The sequence below is a fragment of the Ciconia boyciana genome, chromosome 1, assembly GCF_034638445.1.
Source record: "Ciconia boyciana chromosome 1, ASM3463844v1, whole genome shotgun sequence".
Classification (NCBI taxonomy): domain Eukaryota; kingdom Metazoa; phylum Chordata; class Aves; order Ciconiiformes; family Ciconiidae; genus Ciconia; species Ciconia boyciana.
In genome coordinates, this window is record NC_132934.1 from 172918681 (window position 1) to 172936784 (window position 18104).

Genomic DNA, 18104 nt, shown 5'->3' on the forward strand with positions numbered 1-18104 from the left:
CAAGACGAGGCGGGCGGACGGCAAAAGGGGCAGGTCGCAGGGCAGATTGCCTGGTAGGTACCGAGGTACGGGCCACTTCGGCCGGGGGGGACCCCTGACAGCGGCTGCAGGGAGGCACCGCAGGGCCGGCGGGGCTGGGCTGCGCTGGGCTGCGCTGGGCTGGGCTCCGCGGTGGCGCCGCGGGGCGGGAGGGGAGGAGGGCGCGGGTGGGGTCTGTCCGTGACTGATGGGCCAGATGCGGTTGAATGTTTTAGAAAAAGGGGGGCCCCTGCCCCGCTGGCGCGGCTTTAGCCACGGGGTTTGGTGCAGGGCTGGCGGCCGCCGGGTCCTGTGGCAAGCGCCCGTCCCTCCCGCCTCCGCAGCCCGGGGAGCCCATCGCCGGCGAGCGGCGGCAGCCGGCCCCGGGAGCGGGGAGCCAGCCGGGGCGCGGAGCGTGGCAACCGGTGGAGCGCGTTTCCCTCGCTCGGCAGGCAGAGCCCCGCAGGCGGCGGGCGGGGAGGACCGGCTCGGCTCCGCTCGGCGAGGTGAGGGGGAGCGGAGAGGGGGGGGGCAGAGCGGGGCGACGCCGGGCAGGTCCGCCCGGAGGGGACTTCTCGCCCCAGCCGCCCCGCAGGTTTTCGCCCCGGCTCTGCTCTGCCGGCTGCACCGCCGGCACCGCCGGCGCTGCCGCCCGTCCCCGTCCGGTGGCAGGCAGCGCCCCGGCTCCGTCCCCGGGCGGCGGGAGCGATGGCGGCGGCCGGCGGGGCGCGGAGTCCCGGCGGCTGACGCCCTGTCCCCTCTCTCCGCCCAGGTCGGCGCTGACGGCGGCGGGCGCCCGGCGGGGGATCGGCCGTGCCGCAGCGCCATGCCCGCCGCCCGGCCGTGGCGGCTGCCCGCCCTCCTCCTCCTGCTCCTCGGCTGCCGCGCCGCCGCCGAGGGCGACGGCTCCCTGCGCCCGCCGGGCCCGGGCAGGCAGAGCCCGCCGGCGGCGGCCGACGCCGTCCCCGCGACGGCCGGGACCCCCGCGCTGCGGGGCGCCGAGCCCAACGCCTCCCGCCCGGCCGCGCTGCCCAAGGGCGGGGGGGCGGCCGGCGGGAGGCCGCGCTCGGGCTCGCCGCCCATGTGCACGGGGCAACCGGAGGTCAAGGAGACGTTCAAGTACATCAACACGGTGGTGTCCTGCCTCGTCTTCGTCCTGGGCATCATCGGCAACTCCACGCTGCTGCGGATCATCTACAAGAACAAGTGCATGAGGAACGGCCCCAACATCCTCATCGCCAGCCTGGCCCTGGGCGACCTGCTCCACATCATCATCGACATCCCCATCAACGTCTACAAGGTGAGGGGCAGCCGGGGATGGGTCCGGGAGCGGGCGCGGGGGTGCGGCGGGCTCTCGTCGGGGCTCCTCGCCGGCCCCCGGCAGGTGCCCGGCACCGCCGGGAGTGCTGGGGGGAAACGCAGCCTCTTCCTGGCTGGGAGACAGCCGGGGACTAGCTAGATCTCATGGCAAAAACCTGCAGGAGGGTGCTGTTCTGGTCAGACGTTGTCCCTGTTGTCCCAAACGGCACCACCTCTGTGCCCCAGTCCCAGCCCTCTCAGCAGTCCGAGCTGGGAATGGGGCAGGGGTGTGCGGCTGGAGGTGGCCAGGCTCTGAAAGTCACCTGGCCACAGGTGCTTTCCTAGGGATACGGGAAAGAAATGCAATAGATAAATGCGCAATGGGTTCATGGCTTCCCTCCTTTCCCCCGAGGAACGGAGGGGGAGGCACGGAAGACCCTCTCCTGCGGGGTGGGTACCACTCCGTCCCTCCCGCACAGCTGGGGCAGGCTTAGTCATATACTTCCTATGGGTCCGTACAGTCGCTGGTGGCATGGGGACTTTTTCGGGAGGAACCAAGCTCATTCAAACTGAGCGATTTGTATCAGTCTTATACGTCCAGCGGTTGAGGCATGATGCTCTCCTGAGCTGTGAACCCTTTCCCCCGTTGGCCAGTGTTGCAGCATGAGCAGTCGAGAGGGAGTGAGCCACACCTGCTGCTTTTGCACCTTCGTTACTCTGCCCTTTGACGTGATGAGACTTGCCACGGAAGGAGTACAGCCCCTGTCTCGTGTACCTAGCTTGCGTGGTCCATTTTTGTCCTTAGGAGTTCGTTGGGCAGTTGAATCCAGCCTCTAGTTAACCATCAGCACTCTTGGGAGGGGTGCTGGAAATAACAAGGCATCTTCTGCCTTGAGAGTTTACAGTCTGGGTCCCTGCGCACCCATCAGTTACTGCATAAAGTGAATGTGAGAGCCTTCATCTTTTCCTTCTCCTCACTTCATGTTTGTGAACTGTGGGGTTTGTTACTTTTAGCTTTGCAAAACCACGTTGAAGGGACGGGTTTTGAATTTAGTCTTCTGTATCCATAGTGATTACTTCAGAAGCTGCTGAAATGGGAGAATCCTGTATCTTTATCCTTTTAAAGTATTGAAGTAGGGAACAAGGCACGGAACATCATAACTGTGTTAAATTCATGAGCCAGATAATTTGGGTTACACGAGAGTTCTTCGATTGCAGTTTCAGTATTTTCTGTACTATACATTTATCGCAGTTCTTGTTAGAGGCGGGTACTCTTCTGAGTGAGAGTGGAATTTATGAAACAAAATACTTTAAACTGATTTGAAAAAACTGTATTTTCATAAAAAAAGATATTGAACAAAAATATTTTTTTCTCTGTTCTCAGAAAAAATAAAAAAGATTAAATCAATAGCAGCTGCTCAGTACAAGACTTTGCAATCTCAGTGACACTGTTTCAAAATTAAGTTAATTATAACATGCAGTAACATACCACAGTCCTTATCTTGATTGAATGTCATCAAGTGTATCATGATGAGCTGGTTGGAGCGGGAGGAATAAAAGGTCAGATTGCAAACGGATCAATATGATACCAGCTGCAAGTCCAGGATTTTTATTGTGCTATTGATAATGCTAGGAGCTAAGCAATAGCTCTCAGCTGCTAATCTCCCACGCTGCTACTCATCTTAATGAAGATCCCATAATAAATTTATATTATCCCTTACAATAATGAGTGAAATATTTGCTGTTTTAAAACAGGACTTTTGAATAAATGTGAGTTAAAAAAAACCCCAAACCTTAGACATTGTGTTTATTTAATCAATTAATAAGAGTTTGAGTGAGGTTTGAGTTGATGATAACTTTTCGTCAAGACCACATCCCATTTAATTTCACCTGCAGAGCAACGTTATGAGGGAGAACACAGTAATGCAATCAAAAGCTAGCTGTAATCACCCAGCAGTATGGGAAAAACAAAGGCTAGCAAAGGCTTGGTTTGTAAATCAAGTATACTTAACGGTTGTAACTTGCAATTTGAAACAATTTTAAACTGGACGAAGCAGATCTTCAGAATCGCTACCAGATCCTCAGTTAGACAGCTGCGTGAAAAAGAATGTGAGAGAATTCTCATGTTAATAAAATGCCAGCAGTTTACTCAACAACACTTGTGATAGAAAGTGTGAAAGTGGCTGTGAATGCTTTCCAGACAGACCCGTAAGAGAGAACTCAGAATTCGCACTACGAGGAGCATTTTATTAGGTATTAAAAGTGACAACCGCAAAAGGTGTCCCTTGTGACTATTTAAGTTAAGTGAATATGTAAGTAGCTGAAAAAATACACAAATGAAAATTTACTTCTCTTAAATTGAGGGTATCTAAAGAAAAGCAGGTGTTATCTAGATTGTGAGGCAAATGCAGTCTGGTGTGCAAGATGCTAATTAGTCCATTGCAGTTGATAAATTTGAATATTGATCAATACGTTCAGTAGAAAATGGAAAGCATTGGAAACTGTCATACAGTCAGGAAACTGGGTATGAAGTGGGGGCTTGAGGGGCATTCAGTTCCAGCATGCAGAACCTGGAAGACCTTTTTGGCATTCAGGGTCCTGGTAAACAATCTGGCTTTGGCCGTATCTCCAGAACTGCAGAATGGGAAGTAGAGAAAAGTCTGAAACAATAATTCTGCAGTACGTAATGTTGTGGCAGTGGAGATACTTTGCAAAATTGCTACTAGTTGGATGTGAAGGTGGTCCTATGCCTGGTCAACTGCTTCACTAAACAGACTAAGTAAACGTGTCTTTGTTAATTTGAGGCCACAAACAGCAATTAAGGTGTGAACATAAGGAGCAGAAGGATAGAGTTAGGTGGTCAGTGAGTTTTTTATGTCCTTCTCTGCGCTTAATCTTTGGAAGACAAGACAGTGGCAGCTTGTACACCTAACAATACAGGACTGCAGTTCTGGAAGGCTTATGTTCAGTTTCCCAGATCGATACAGTTGGTAACTGCCGTGTGTAAGATGCCAAAACAACATCAGGACTGGAAATTCCAAACTTACATTAGCTCTGCCTCCATGTATCTATATGTAATGAGATAGGAACATAGACTTAAAAAAGCCATAATCAAATAATATAATAACATGCTTTCTCTTCTGATACATAGACAACCTCTCTCTCATTTTGTAATATTTATTCTCTTATATTAAATCAAATTTATTGTCATGTTCCAATGGATTTTTAACAGGGGAAATAACCTATCCTCTGCACACTCTTGTGTGGCTTTCTGAACTCTGACTACCAATTTGTTATCACACAAATGAGTGAGGAAGACTATGTACCTGGAAATACTGTCACACGTTCCTTTATCTCAGAGCACAATGGAAGAGCAGAGAAAAAAATTTCCAGGGAAGGAACAAAAACTGGTTCTTATCCAAGCCAACAATCAAAGGCCAGAGTCAGCTTTGTAGGCAATGATTTTTTTTCAGTAATGTATTTTAGGGATTACATTAAAATATAGTTAACATTATATAGTATTATCAAGCACTGGAAATATAAGAAATACCAGATTAGGGACTGCATATCCCATGCAGGTGCAAACTGGCCCTTTTGTTAATCCATCTGTTAATCTGTGCTCTAAAAAAGGCAGGATTTCCATGGAAATGTCTTTGTCATGACCTTACTAACTTGTAATGCAAGTACCTACAGGGCATGCATCATGATAAAGCCAATCTTTTCCTAACTTTCCAAAAAGTCAAGGTGCTTGCCTTTAGAAAACATTGTTACTATTCCGTATTACAACTCTTGGACACTAGTCCTTCTGATGTTAAAGATAACAGCCATTTTATTGGGAGAAATGCATTACTTCCTTTCTTTCAACATCTGAACCACTTACTTGAGGTCTTGCAAAGTTCACCTCAGAATTTCTTACACAAAGTTTATTGATCTCTGACCATATTAAGCTAGAAGTCGGTTTTGCTTAGGAACCCTTTATGGTCAACAAATCCAGCTTATAGGCACTTAAGAAAGGTCTGAATTGTCCAGTGGAGGAACCTGTCTAGACTCTACAGGCAGTGTGGCGTAACTTTGTTCTGTAGTTAGGTGGGAGCAATCTACTCTGAAGTCCAATATATGGGGTAGTGGAAATGTCTGTACGGTGTTCAAAGTACACATACATAGTTTTCATGATGGATCTCCAGACTGAAATATGTTAGATGATGTCAATATAGATTTGTAAAGTTAGAGTAGTTTTTTCATTATATGTACATTTGTTATGTAGACATTCACTTAAAAGATGCATGTGACAAATTTGAAAACAAGTTTTCATCTTCTTGGTTTTTTGCTTCTACCCTGTGTTTATGCTTCCCAGTCTGACAGCAGCGTGGCTTTCTTAATGGTTACTTTTGATGCAGTCCTTTCACTGGGATTGTGAAATTACAGAAATTTTTTTCTTTGAAAACACATTAGGAGATTTCTGTCATTTTCAAGATGTCTGTATGATATTACTTGATCTTAATTAAGTACTTTTTTTAAAAAAGAAGTTTCTAAGCAGAAGTTACTAATAAAGACACAGGAAAAGAAACTAATTGCATGCCTCAATTAAGATTTACAATGTTGATTGGCTAGATAGTAAAACATTCTTAGCTTAACTAGGAAGCGGGAAATATATTTCTTTGTCTAGAGGGAAGATCCCCACCCTGACATCATAATTATTGTTAAATATTAATAAATTCTGTAATGTTTTCTGACTTATCCCTGACCATAAGCTTAGTTTCCTGGGCAAATTTCCTGTTTTGAAAAATGCTTGCTCCTATGAAATACTGAAAAATACTTTATCTGCATGACCTCTCTGTCTCAAAAGTATCAGGTGAAAAATCTGCGAGTCATTTCACAGATATATTGAAAAAATGTTGCTTGTGAGTTAGGTGTACAGTTGCATGTCTGATTTCCCATGTAACTCTGCAATTCATAATTATGAAAATCGAGTCCTGTCGTCCTGTGAACTAGACTTGCTGAGAAAGCACAGCTAGGAGGAAGTACAAATTCCTGCTCTGTGTTTCCGTGTGCATTCATTGCTTGGGACTAGGACACTGACGTAAATAAGTGCACGCTTTGCTACTTCTTCGTGACCGACTGCAGAAAGTCAACAGTAGTGGGTTGGAGCCGTGGCATCAGCCTTCTGGCTGGTGGCCACAGCAGCTGAGCCATCGAGAGCCGCATATCATGCTCTCATGCTGGTGTATTCCAGCAGCAGATTATGAAAATCTTTCTGTTCCTACACAACCAAGAGGAAGCAGGGCAGGAATTGCAATTCACAGGTGTCTCTGAGTCACAACATCTCTTGGAGCTACTTTCATAGCTGTGCAGCTTTCACAGCAGTTTAGGCTCAGATCTGTGCCTGGTCTGAAAAAGTGTTTGCTAGGAGTGCATCGATGTATTAGTTCTTTTAAGTATGATTTCACAACATTCTGCAGTGTTCCCTTTCCTTTCGTTCTGTTTCATTTCAACATATTTCTGTGGCTTAGCACTTAAAACTTTGCCCATGTAAAATAAGTGACTGTAAAACATTGGAAAAGGTCAATAGGAATACAGCCAGTGGTAGCCTTCTCTTGCCATTTTACTGCTGAAAATGCAACATTATTTTTATCTTTGCTGCCACTTGGCAGTATCTCATGACTCTTAAGTCATTTATAATTTGTAAAATGGCACTCTTTGTACAGATACTCTATTATGAATCATAAGAAAATAGTTCTATGCATACAAAAATTGCATTAGACTACGTCTGTACTTCACTAAGAATAATCATTGCTCTTGTTCACAAATACGATGCTCCTGAATACTTTACAGTGTATTTTCACTGTACTTTAAGGGAGTGTTTTGATGAGATGGCAATACAGAGGACAAACAGAAACAACAAGGAAGCATAGTTCAGCAATTAAAACATTCTACTTTTTTCCTTTTACTTTCTTAATGTTTTCAAGCTTTTGCTGCAAAACGTATCATTAACCACTTGCAATACCATGATAGAGAAACTTATGGCTCATGAATTAAAATGATCGCATTTCACAATACATCAGCTGCAAGAGATAAAGGACATGTTTTTCCAATCCAGTGCAGACAGCTGTGTGTCCGTTCTGCTCCTGATTTAAGCTGGCTGAGTCCAAGTAATATTTTGACGTTATGCTAAACCCAAGCTCATGCACCCTTTCTCTCAGTAGACCACATTCACTCATGTGCAGCCCCGTTATAATCCAGCCCTGTGGCTCCCAAACTGGAGCTGGCTCAAATCCAGTCAGCTTGGAGCACAGGTGTGACTGTCTGCACCTGAGAGATAAGCATTAGTTCAGGGAAATCTCCGATGCGTGGCTGAACAGTTGTGATTTTAGGGAAGAGAGACAGGGACTGTCTTGCACATACACCAGCTGGTTGTAGCTAAAAGTCAACAGAATCTTCCAACAGAAATTTGATCAAAGTTCTGAATTTGAGTTCAAGGAAGAACAACATGTTTTAATTTTGAAGTGCTTTTTTAATGAGTCATCTCTGGTTTAATATATACACATGTACAATATACAATAGATACTGTAAACGAGTATCCAATGTACTTGCTACCCAGTCCTTGATTCCTATAGCAACTAGGTGTGGTAGGTTGGAGGTTCACTGCCTGACTGGTAGAAATTAAATTAGTCCAGGTGTCACTGGATTGTGTAGAGTGTACATTTAGAACACCTGTAATTATTCACATTGCAATTTTAGTAGTAGTTTGTTACTATCAACCCCTTACAGCAATTTGAAAGGAGTCTCAGGGAGAGGATTTATTGAAAATAGTTTAATTACAGACCGAGTTATTTTCCCACATCACATAAGTAAAAGGTACTGTATGGTTATTACAGCCTCATCCCTACTTCCTCTGCTTTATTACTTTCCATAAAATTCTCAAGAAACATAAAACCTTAGAATTTATTTTTCTGCTTCATTTCTTCAGAAGCATTATACTCTTTGTCTTACTTAAGTAGATCATTTAAGAAATAGATCAAAGATCTATGGGCTGTGTTACAGTTTTACTACTGCTCTTCTTTCAAAGATCCCATTTCAGCACAGGACTGAAGCAGATTTCTGAAGGTGTTCTGGTACCTGAAAATACTGGTGGGCACTTCATGGGGATTTCCAAAAGCATGTGGTCATGAAATTTACTTAACTTCCTTTGTGTTAAAATAAAATTATACTTAAATTGTATCAGGGCTTTTCAAAAACTGTCTTGGACCTTGTAACTCTTTATCCTTAGATGCATATGTATGTGTGCTGAACCAAACCAACGTGAGCAGGCAACTCTGTGGCTATTTTCAGTCATTTTGGTCCCCAGCAGAATCTATACAGTATGATGATCTATTTCTTCTTTTCTTGTTAAATGAGATGTCTGAGGAGACCTGAGCCAAGGGAAAAATTTTTCAGTCTCTTCAGTAGTTATTCTTCTTTCCTCTCCTTTTCCATTTTGTAGCTCTCTATCTGCAACAGATCCAAAAGGGCTCATTTGAAGAAAGTTATGAAAAACAGAGATGGGCTTAGATAGTATAACTAATTACAGAAACTCAGAAAGTTTACTTTTGTATATAATGACTGTGACTATTTCTTGGCATAATGTCTATCCTGGAGAGTCTTGTTTTTATGAGGAACTGGAAGATTTGGCTGCTGCTGTGGTGTGTTTGAGCCATTAGAGCAGCTCACAGCAGAGTACAAAGATTAAATGTTTCTAAACTGAAGCTACAGACGAACAGTTCATAGCATCAGCTGTGAGGAGGGTGCTTTCTGTGTCCAATAAGTCTTGTCCCCTAAATCAGCTAAAATGTACCGCTAGGGATGTGACAGAAGGTTTCCATTAAAATGTACGACCCAAAGTGCAATTGAACCAACCTAAAATTCATCGTGATGTTTTCTTTATTCCGTAACGTTTATAGGTATGCTGAATGTGCAGATAATCCTTTGGGTATTGTAATATAGAATCATTGGAAAACTGGTCAATAAAGATCTTCAGTGCAGGATTCATCTGACCTGTTTTTACCTGCTGCAAAACATTGAGTTCAAACTAGCTATTTAGGCTCCCTGAGTGTCCAGTGGGTCCCTTCTTTTGTTATCAAATGGTCGGCTAAAAAGTATGGGATACATTGCTCTCCAGTGTTGCCTGACTTCTTGGCTGAGGGAGCCTAGACACCAAGCTTCAAATAAACCCCACCCCAAAAGTGCAGTTGTTGGCTTTGTCCCTGGTCTGATCAGCCTCAAGTAATTTTCTGTATTTCTAGTAAATGGAGAGTTACTTGGAACATATAAGAAAAGCAATGAACACTCAAGACAGATAAAGCCAATACAAAGACAAGGGAAATCCTCACCTGCTCTGTAATTTTTTATCATACACACTGGACTGGTGAAGTTAGAAGCAAAATGAGTGGAGTTTGCAGGGCTTAAGAAGTCAGGACTAAGCCCTTATGCATATCCTTGCCCAGCCAGGGAGTGACTGGGATGTTAGTGCCTAGTTTTTAGGACACACACCTTGGAGACTCCCTTGTGAAAAGGTTCTTCTTGACTAAGTTTTACATGGTAGAAAAGAAAAACAATCCAGAGAAGAGTCCATGTTGCAGCTTTGGGAATTGTTTTTTTTTAATGGTTCATTTCTAATTGTTGTTTTCTTTTCACAGCTGCTTGCAGAGGACTGGCCCTTCGGTGTTGAAATGTGCAAATTAGTACCCTTCATTCAAAAGGCATCAGTGGGCATCACAGTGTTGAGTTTGTGTGCCCTCAGTATAGATAGGTGAGACCCATTTTTTCAGCAAACTCTATAATTTCTTTTCAATATGGGCATTGGCTCAAATTCACCTTTCCACTCAGCTGATATAATACAAATAAGCTGAGTTGAAGCCAGTTAAACCAGGTGGGTTTTCTTGTATTTTTAATTTGCAAATGTGTGCTCTTGCTTCAGGTACCGAGCAGTTGCTTCTTGGAGTCGCATTAAAGGAATCGGAGTGCCGAAGTGGACTGCTGTTGAAATTGTACTGATCTGGGTTATATCGGTGATACTGGCTGTTCCAGAAGCTATCGCATTTGACATGATTACGATGGAGTACCGAGGAAAGGATCTTAGAATCTGCCTGCTTCACCCCACGCAGAAAACATCCTTTATGATGGTAAGACATTGATGTTTATAAAATCTCTGGAATGGTTCCTTGGATCTTCTCAGTGTTGTGTGGATTGTAATGTGCACAAGTGTATGTGAAATGTAGGTGAATGTAATGTTCAAATGAAATACTGACAAATTTCTGAAGTATATTGGTTAAAAGAAGAGCATTTAGAAACTTTTGTCTTTTTGTGGGCTTTGGGCATATTACTGTCTTGTCCTGTTTTCTCATCTGTAATGTACACATTATAGAGATGCTTTTCAGGACAGACTGACCAATTAGTTGTAGCATACTTTCCAAAATGCTCAACATTCAACTCCTAACAATGTTTTTGCTTTTGTTTTTGTTCTAGTTTTACAAGCAAGCTAAAGACTGGTGGCTGTTTAGCTTTTACTTCTGTTTGCCACTGGCTATCACAGCATTTTTCTATACTCTCATGACCTGTGAGATGTTACGAAAGAAAAGTGGGATGCAGATTGCTTTAAATGACCACTTAAAACAGGTAAAAATTTATCCCTGACAACTCTGCTGACTGTAGAGAGGATGACAGCAATACCTTTACTGACTTTACTGCCACATCATTATTCTATTCTTGTGTAACGACTTCAAGATTACTGTTAAGAAGTTTCCTAACAGTGGTGCTGCTGAACTCATATATATATATATATATATATATATATATATATAAAAATCTCAGATCCCTCAGAAGCCTAAGATTTTCACTGGCAATCACAAAACTGTTCTTTTACTTACTTGGTGTTAATCCTTCAAGTTTTATAGGTTTTTTTTTTTCTGCACAATAATGAGAGCTGAATATTTTGTAATGAAAACTGAGGTCATGCTGTAATGTAGAAGCTGGTGCTGTAAATTTGTTAATTAGTTTGAATCAATTTCAATTCAATTTGAATTGAATTCAATTCAATTTGAATCAAGCTGAACTATAGTGAGGTTAGTAGTATATGTTAGCAGAACAAAACACATTCCAAAATACATTCCAAGTTAGTAGTTTACCGGAGACAAACATCATACATCACTAGAATTAAATTGCATTTGTACTATAAAGTATATTTGTGCTCCTTTCCTCTTACCTCAATAAAGCTGTACTTGAAATATCTTGGGGCATTTAAAATAAAGCAGATCAAAGCTGAGATCAAAGCACAAGAAAATACAGTTGAAAACAAGCTGGTATTTGAAAGGGATTGGGGAGATGAATATGTTCTTCATTTTAATTTAAATGACTGTTTCTATGTCCTTGATTTTTTCATTTTATTACTTATACTTTTTAAAATTCGAGATACAGAGAATCAGTGCAAGACATCTAAAACAACAGAAAAGATTAAGTACGTATTCCAAGAAAATAAGCTATTCTGATGTTCTCCTAAGTCCTATTTTGGTAGGGGTTTTATTTTGTTTATTAAACATTTGGATGTTAGAAGACAACAACAATCAAGAGACAGACAGAAACTATAACACTGTTCTGTCTAATTTTCTTTTTCAGAGACGTGAGGTGGCCAAAACCGTGTTCTGTCTGGTGCTTGTTTTTGCCTTGTGTTGGCTCCCACTTCACTTAAGCAGAATATTGAAGCTCACTATTTATGATCAGAAGGATCCCAACAGATGTGAACTTTTAAGGTGAGACTGTAAAAATAAAATGCCTGTGCACTGCTGACATTCTCTATAAGCGTATTTGGCTTTCCTCATGAACTAGCTTACTCTGTGTATCTGAAGTTCTCTCTTCTTCATCCAGGACACTGGTTTCACTCCAGTAGCAGAGTCGGGGAATTATGAAGAATCCCATGAACACAGGGCTTCTGTCCTGTTTGCCTGTCTTCTCCTGAGCCCTTTTGGGACTGTCCTACTGTCTTGTGGCATTACAAGGGTGGAGGGGGAATTTCTGTCCCCGTTTTCCCTTTCAACAGAACAGCTAGGATTAAATCTGTGAAGAAAACCTTGTTAATGTTTCCTCCTACAAGTTAAGGTGGTTGGATCTGCTGAAATTACTTTTATGAGAATGGTCTACTGATTCAAACTTTATTATTGAGCACAATTGTTACCTCCATGAGTTAATCCTGTTGATATAAGCCCCTTTACTATTACGTTTAATAGTTAGTCCTGGTTAAGTGAAGTTGAGTCCAATTTTCATAGTTGTAAACCTCTACTAAGCCTTTTCAGAGAAAATGAGAAGTGTCTCACTTTAATTTCCACACAGCTTTTTTCTTGTGATGGACTACATTGGCATTAACATGGCTTCACTGAATTCCTGCATCAATCCGATAGCTCTGTATTTGGTGAGCAAAAGATTCCAAAACTGCTTTAAGGTAAGAGGCTGCCGGGAGCTGCTCCTCTGGTTAAAACATGATGTCAGCAGTAAAATTCATTCCTTAACATGCACAAAGTGTTTTAAGTGGTCATTAAATTTTATTTTAAATTTTAACTGGGTTATGGTAGGTGTTCTCTCCCTCTCCTGCTGAAGCTGCGTAGAAAGGAATTAAGGATTCATAGGGACAAAAAGAGAAAGCAAAAGAGAGGAGTGTACAATAAACCCTCTCGGCACCATGCTAATCAGTGCTACATCACTTCCTGACTGGAGCTGGCACCGAGCCACTTCCAGAGCACTGACAAAGCAGACTCGGACCGCGCTGCAAAGATTCACGTAGCCATATCCTCTGCAACCCAACGGGGAGGACGCTGACCCCGGGTTCCCCCCATCCTGACCGAGTACTTAAATCAGTGGGCAGTTATGTAGGGCAGAGTGTGCAAGTATCCACTCCTCCCTTTCCAATGCCAACATTTTATGAGCCAGACCTGTTCGCAGTTTTGCCTTGGTTTGAGTGAGTCGTCCTGGGCACTAATTCTCCACGCAGGATTTGAGGCTCTGGATCGCATGTGGATTGCAGCCCATCAGTCCTTCAGCCTTCATGTCTGCTTGGAAAATGTCCAGATTTGGGCTTTTTTGTGGCCCCTTAACTGGCTTCAGACACTGTATCTGGGTTCTTACATTGCCTACCACAAATTCTTAGATTTTTCTTTTCTTGCCAAACATTTAACCATTGGCCACCACTAGGCTTATTGCCTGGCTGTGTGAATTCCTTACTGGCTGTGTCTTTCCATCAGAAGCCAGTCAGCTCTACATCTAGTAGTGTTAGGGTATTTCCCACAAAATTGTGACAGCACATGTTGCAGAGGCTTTAGTGTTGGTCTCGTCTTCCCTGTCTATATTGCCGGCTCCCTGAAAGAGTCACTGGAGCTGAGAGCACGTAAGAGATCTCTAGCATCCTGAGCGTGAAACAAGTGAGTGTGCAGGGTCCCAGATGGACTTCCAGCACCCAAAGGCCAGTCAGTGGCATCAGTAAAAGGTTTGCAGTACATCTAGTAAGTGTATGAACTGTATGCAGGTTTTCACCATTCTCCTACTTAGTTCCCTTTTTCCCCCCTCAAAAAAATCCACTGAATAACAGCATCTTTCTTAGAAAGTACAGATTACTGTGCATATGTTTTTTCCAAGAAAGATTATCAGAGAAAGGACAACAAGGAGTCGTAATTTTATTTTCAGATGCGTTTAGAATTGCAGACCAGACTCGAAGCAGTATGTGTGTGGCCATTATTATATATAACTCAATATAACTCTTTCTGCCCTCCAGCACACAGGTTGCTAGTGGGGCATCCCTGTAGTTAGTGGCCATTTGAGCAACGCAGAGCTGAACCTCGTTACTTTGCTTACGCTTGTAATCCCAAAATGGCAGCTTGCACACTTGCCGTTTCCTACTGTACTGCTGAAGAAGGGCAGCGTTTCAGTGCATTGTGCCACATGTGCAAAACAAAGTGATGTACAATGTTTATTCCTTTTATTTTAACAGTCATGCTTGTGTTGCTGGTGCCAATCCAAAGATCTGTTGTCCCTGGAGGAAAGGCAGTCCTGTTTAAAGTTCAAAGCTAATGATCACGGATATGATAATTTCCGCTCCAGTAACAAGTACAGCTCTTCATAAAACAAGCATAAAAGGTATATTCTCTTACGTTAATGCTGGTGCCTTTTTAAGTAAAAGTGGCAATTACTTTTAACGAGATGGTAACGTTTAGAAAAATCTAGTTTTGTGTTTGCACAAAAAAGGTTATAAAAAAAATAATTGCCTCAAAACTGTGTCACGTTCAAAATCATGGACGTTTATAAAATCGTCATTTATGGAACATGAAGAAAAGCGTAAAAAGAACAAGTCATTGTTAGCACTTGAATACTTCTGAATCAGCACTTCCAAATGATCCCCACTTCCTGTACATTAAACGATCATTTGTATTCGCTATAACAGTTGTAGGAACTGAAGTCACAGTAATTACTAAGCAGTATAATATAATGTTAATTGGATCAAAGCCACTATTATGTATAACTCAATGTATTATCTTTTATACAGCAGATTAACCACCATCACTATTGTGTTTTTTTTTAAATAAAACATGCTATACTTTGTAATAGAAGTTTAAATGTAAAAAAGTAGAATTTTTATCAGGAGTATTATAGAGGTAGCTAATGAAAATATTAAAGGATGCAGTCAAGTCAAAAGTGCATTTCACTCTGATGATTGTTTTTACCTATTATTGTTAGAAGGAACCTCCCAAGGCCTCTATAAATACCATTTTGTAACCACTTTGTGTGTTTAGTGCATTTGGCAGCACTTTGGGTATGGTCCATTTCACTGTTTCCACGTTATTCGTGTTTAATGACAGCAGAGGAGAGAAAAACACACCAAAAGCAAAAATTGATATTACTAGAACCACACAAGCAATGGCTAGTATTGGAAACCAGTTATTTTTAACTGAAAACAAATTGATTGTAGCCCATGTAAACAGTGGGCATTCAAGAGCCTGACGGTTCTTTACTTGAGATACTTTTGCGACAGTTTACAACTGTTTTTGCAATCCAAATACTGTCTTGGGGCAAAATCCCTTAGAAATAGCAGGTGGAAAAAATGTAACCAAGGAAAACAGAGGGAGAATTTGAACTTCTATTTTAATTTAGATTTAAATCTTCATAAAGAAAATAATTCACAAACTGTACTTCTAGAGAACAGTACTATGTAGCACACTCATCTTCATATTGTTTTAAAATATGTTCTACTTCTGTAGTTCCATATTTATGGGCTTAAGAAGATGTGTGATTAGTTTCTGCTTCTGTAAATAGTTTAGTGAAGCGTAATTAATTATAAAGTATTAAAATATGGGCAGGACCCTGTGAGAAAACAGAAAGATAAAGATGCCTGTAGTAAACATGATGTGTGTTGCCGGGAGCAATGCACGTTTTGTACATACATGACAGGTCATTCTTTGGCTTTTCATTTCCTATTAATTTGTTACAGATGTCCCCAAAGACTTATTAACATATTTCATGCACTAAGGCATGAGTTTTTCAAGAAAAAATATCATATAACATGCTTTTATACAAGACGTTTTCAATAGGCATGGTATTTTATTATAATAGAAATATTTATCAAAACTCAGGAATTTTTTTTTAATTTCCAAATTTCACATGTAAGGATTTTTGCCTTTTTTTCCAGTCTTGATTAACTTCAGATTTTTTAAGAAACTGCCTTAAATATGCTCAGGATGAAAACAGTTTTCATTAAAATGTTCAGCTGATGTTGCCTTAAATGGGTTTCATCTCATCTGACTTTAGGTAGCTACAGCTACCTTGCAGACAGCTAAAAACAGTAGAGGTGAACCCCATTCCTGGTGTTGCCCCATCAAAAGCTAGTAAGTGTATGCTTGTATAATCAAGCTGAGGACCTACGCACATGCATTTGAGCATGGGCACATGTGTGTTTGTGTGTGTGAGTATGTGTGCAAGTGTGTATCTTGTCTACCATTAGGTTGCTGTTACCATCTTTCTGCAGCACATGCACCCAACTGCTATAATGCTGAACTTTTATAAATATAAATCTATTTAAAGTTTTATTCTTTACATTTTTACCTTAACTTTCATGGTAACTTTCTTATGGTAAGCCATGAATATCACTTCACTTCACCCTGCCTGCATCTATTTCTGTGAAATGCGTTTCATCTGTTAAGGATGGATAATCAGTTAAATCCTAAGTTCGATACTGATCAGTATTATTTTCATCAAGTTATATCATTACAATATTGTACATGTATATTATTGTTATTTTTATTTAAAATATAGCTGTTGTATTGGCAAATGTGTAACATATTTTTCATTTTTTCCTTGACTAATTCTTTGTTAAGATGAGTCTTGCTAAGTCAGACATTTAGGTTTTGCAAATAAAGGCCATATATACTGCCCACTTTTTGGAGTTAATATATACGTATTAGTACACTTTTTGTCTTTTTTGCAGTATTTTTCAAAGCAGTATTTTTACTGAAGCTCTCATTTCCTGTAATAAAAGTTTTCCAAACTTCTGCTCTCATACAGCTGAAAGAATACATAAGAGAGCTCCAGTGCATCTGTGTTGTAGCTACAATTAAATCTCTTAATACTGAAGAGAGGCATTTTCTGAAGTCCTCAGTACACGTCTGTTCCTCCATCCACCGAAATCAGTGAATGTTTAACCATTCAATTCAGTTGGAGCAGAATTAGGACATAGCAATAGCTCTTAAAAAAACCTAGCTGACATTTGCTACCTTGAATAAAAAAAGGTAGCAAATGTCAGCTTTTTTTTTTTGACAAAGGAGTTGTTTAGAAAAGTTAGGAAAGAGGTTAAAATCAGCTCATGGGGTAAAAGAACAAGTCTGAGGCTCTCTAAGCCTCAAACAGGGGGTCACAGGTAGCAGAATAACTGCAGAGAGGCACATGCATCTTTATAGGGGTTCGATGTGTTTGTCCAGAGTGGTGTGACAGAGTAAGAATCATCTGTCCCAATGGCCTGAAGAGTTGACACAGAATGGCTTGAGATGAAAAAAATAAACTTGTAAGAAACTGCATCACCTCTCTGTGTTTTGGCCTTCAGGTAGTAGCTAGATTTACTTCCCCAGCTGCTCTGAGTTCTGCCTGCACACAGCTCTCTTGGAGTTAAGAGAGGGCATTTCAGACTGGGTGGACTGAACTGATACACTGGTACTACACCTCAGAGAATCAAATGCAAAATTGATGGTTATGGAGCATCTGCTGTGAACTGTGGCATTTCACTGTCCAAAACAGCTCTTAATCAACACATGGTTGGCTTAGCAAGTGAATGTTGTATGTACTAAAATAATGTTAAAAGGATTTTTTAAATTGTTCTGTATAGCTGTGTAAAATAATTCTATATTTCATTTTCTGTGGTCACTTAAAATAGCAACTTCTGTGGTTCAGACAGTGTAAACACACTAAATTACTAATAAAATATTTGTAATTTTGATTAATTAGAAAAAGATGTCTGACCTTTTTTCTTCTAGGGGGTCCCATTTAATTGTTAAACAGTGACGGTGATGTCAAAAAGAACTAAGCAATTCAGAACTAAAAATCAAAGCTTTTGAGTGGGATGGTTTTATATAGCTGAAAACTGGAGAGAGTTCAGACTTGCATAAGCATTGCAAAATTGTCTGACATTTGTTGGAACAATCAGTCATGCCTTCTTTGCTCTGTTTGTTTTTGCTCAAAATGTCAGTTGCAATCTCTTCTCTACACATCCATATATAGTCACAGATCGT

The 18104-nt window shown here is 41.5% G+C and overlaps 1 protein-coding gene across 1 annotated transcript; it reads left to right on the top strand.

Moving 5' to 3' along the window:
* The first annotated feature begins 238 nt into the window (after window positions 1-238).
* Window positions 239-17803, top strand: EDNRB (endothelin receptor type B). The gene is made up of 9 exons (XM_072850005.1): window positions 239-524; window positions 791-1318; window positions 9990-10102; window positions 10271-10475; window positions 10819-10968; window positions 11965-12098; window positions 12676-12784; window positions 14324-14469; window positions 17423-17803. Exons 2-8 carry the CDS (start codon window positions 845-847, stop codon window positions 14453-14455), a joined length of 1317 nt encoding a protein of 438 aa, XP_072706106.1. The 5' UTR covers window positions 239-524; window positions 791-844; the 3' UTR covers window positions 14456-14469; window positions 17423-17803.
* Window positions 17804-18104: the final 301 nt, after the last annotated feature.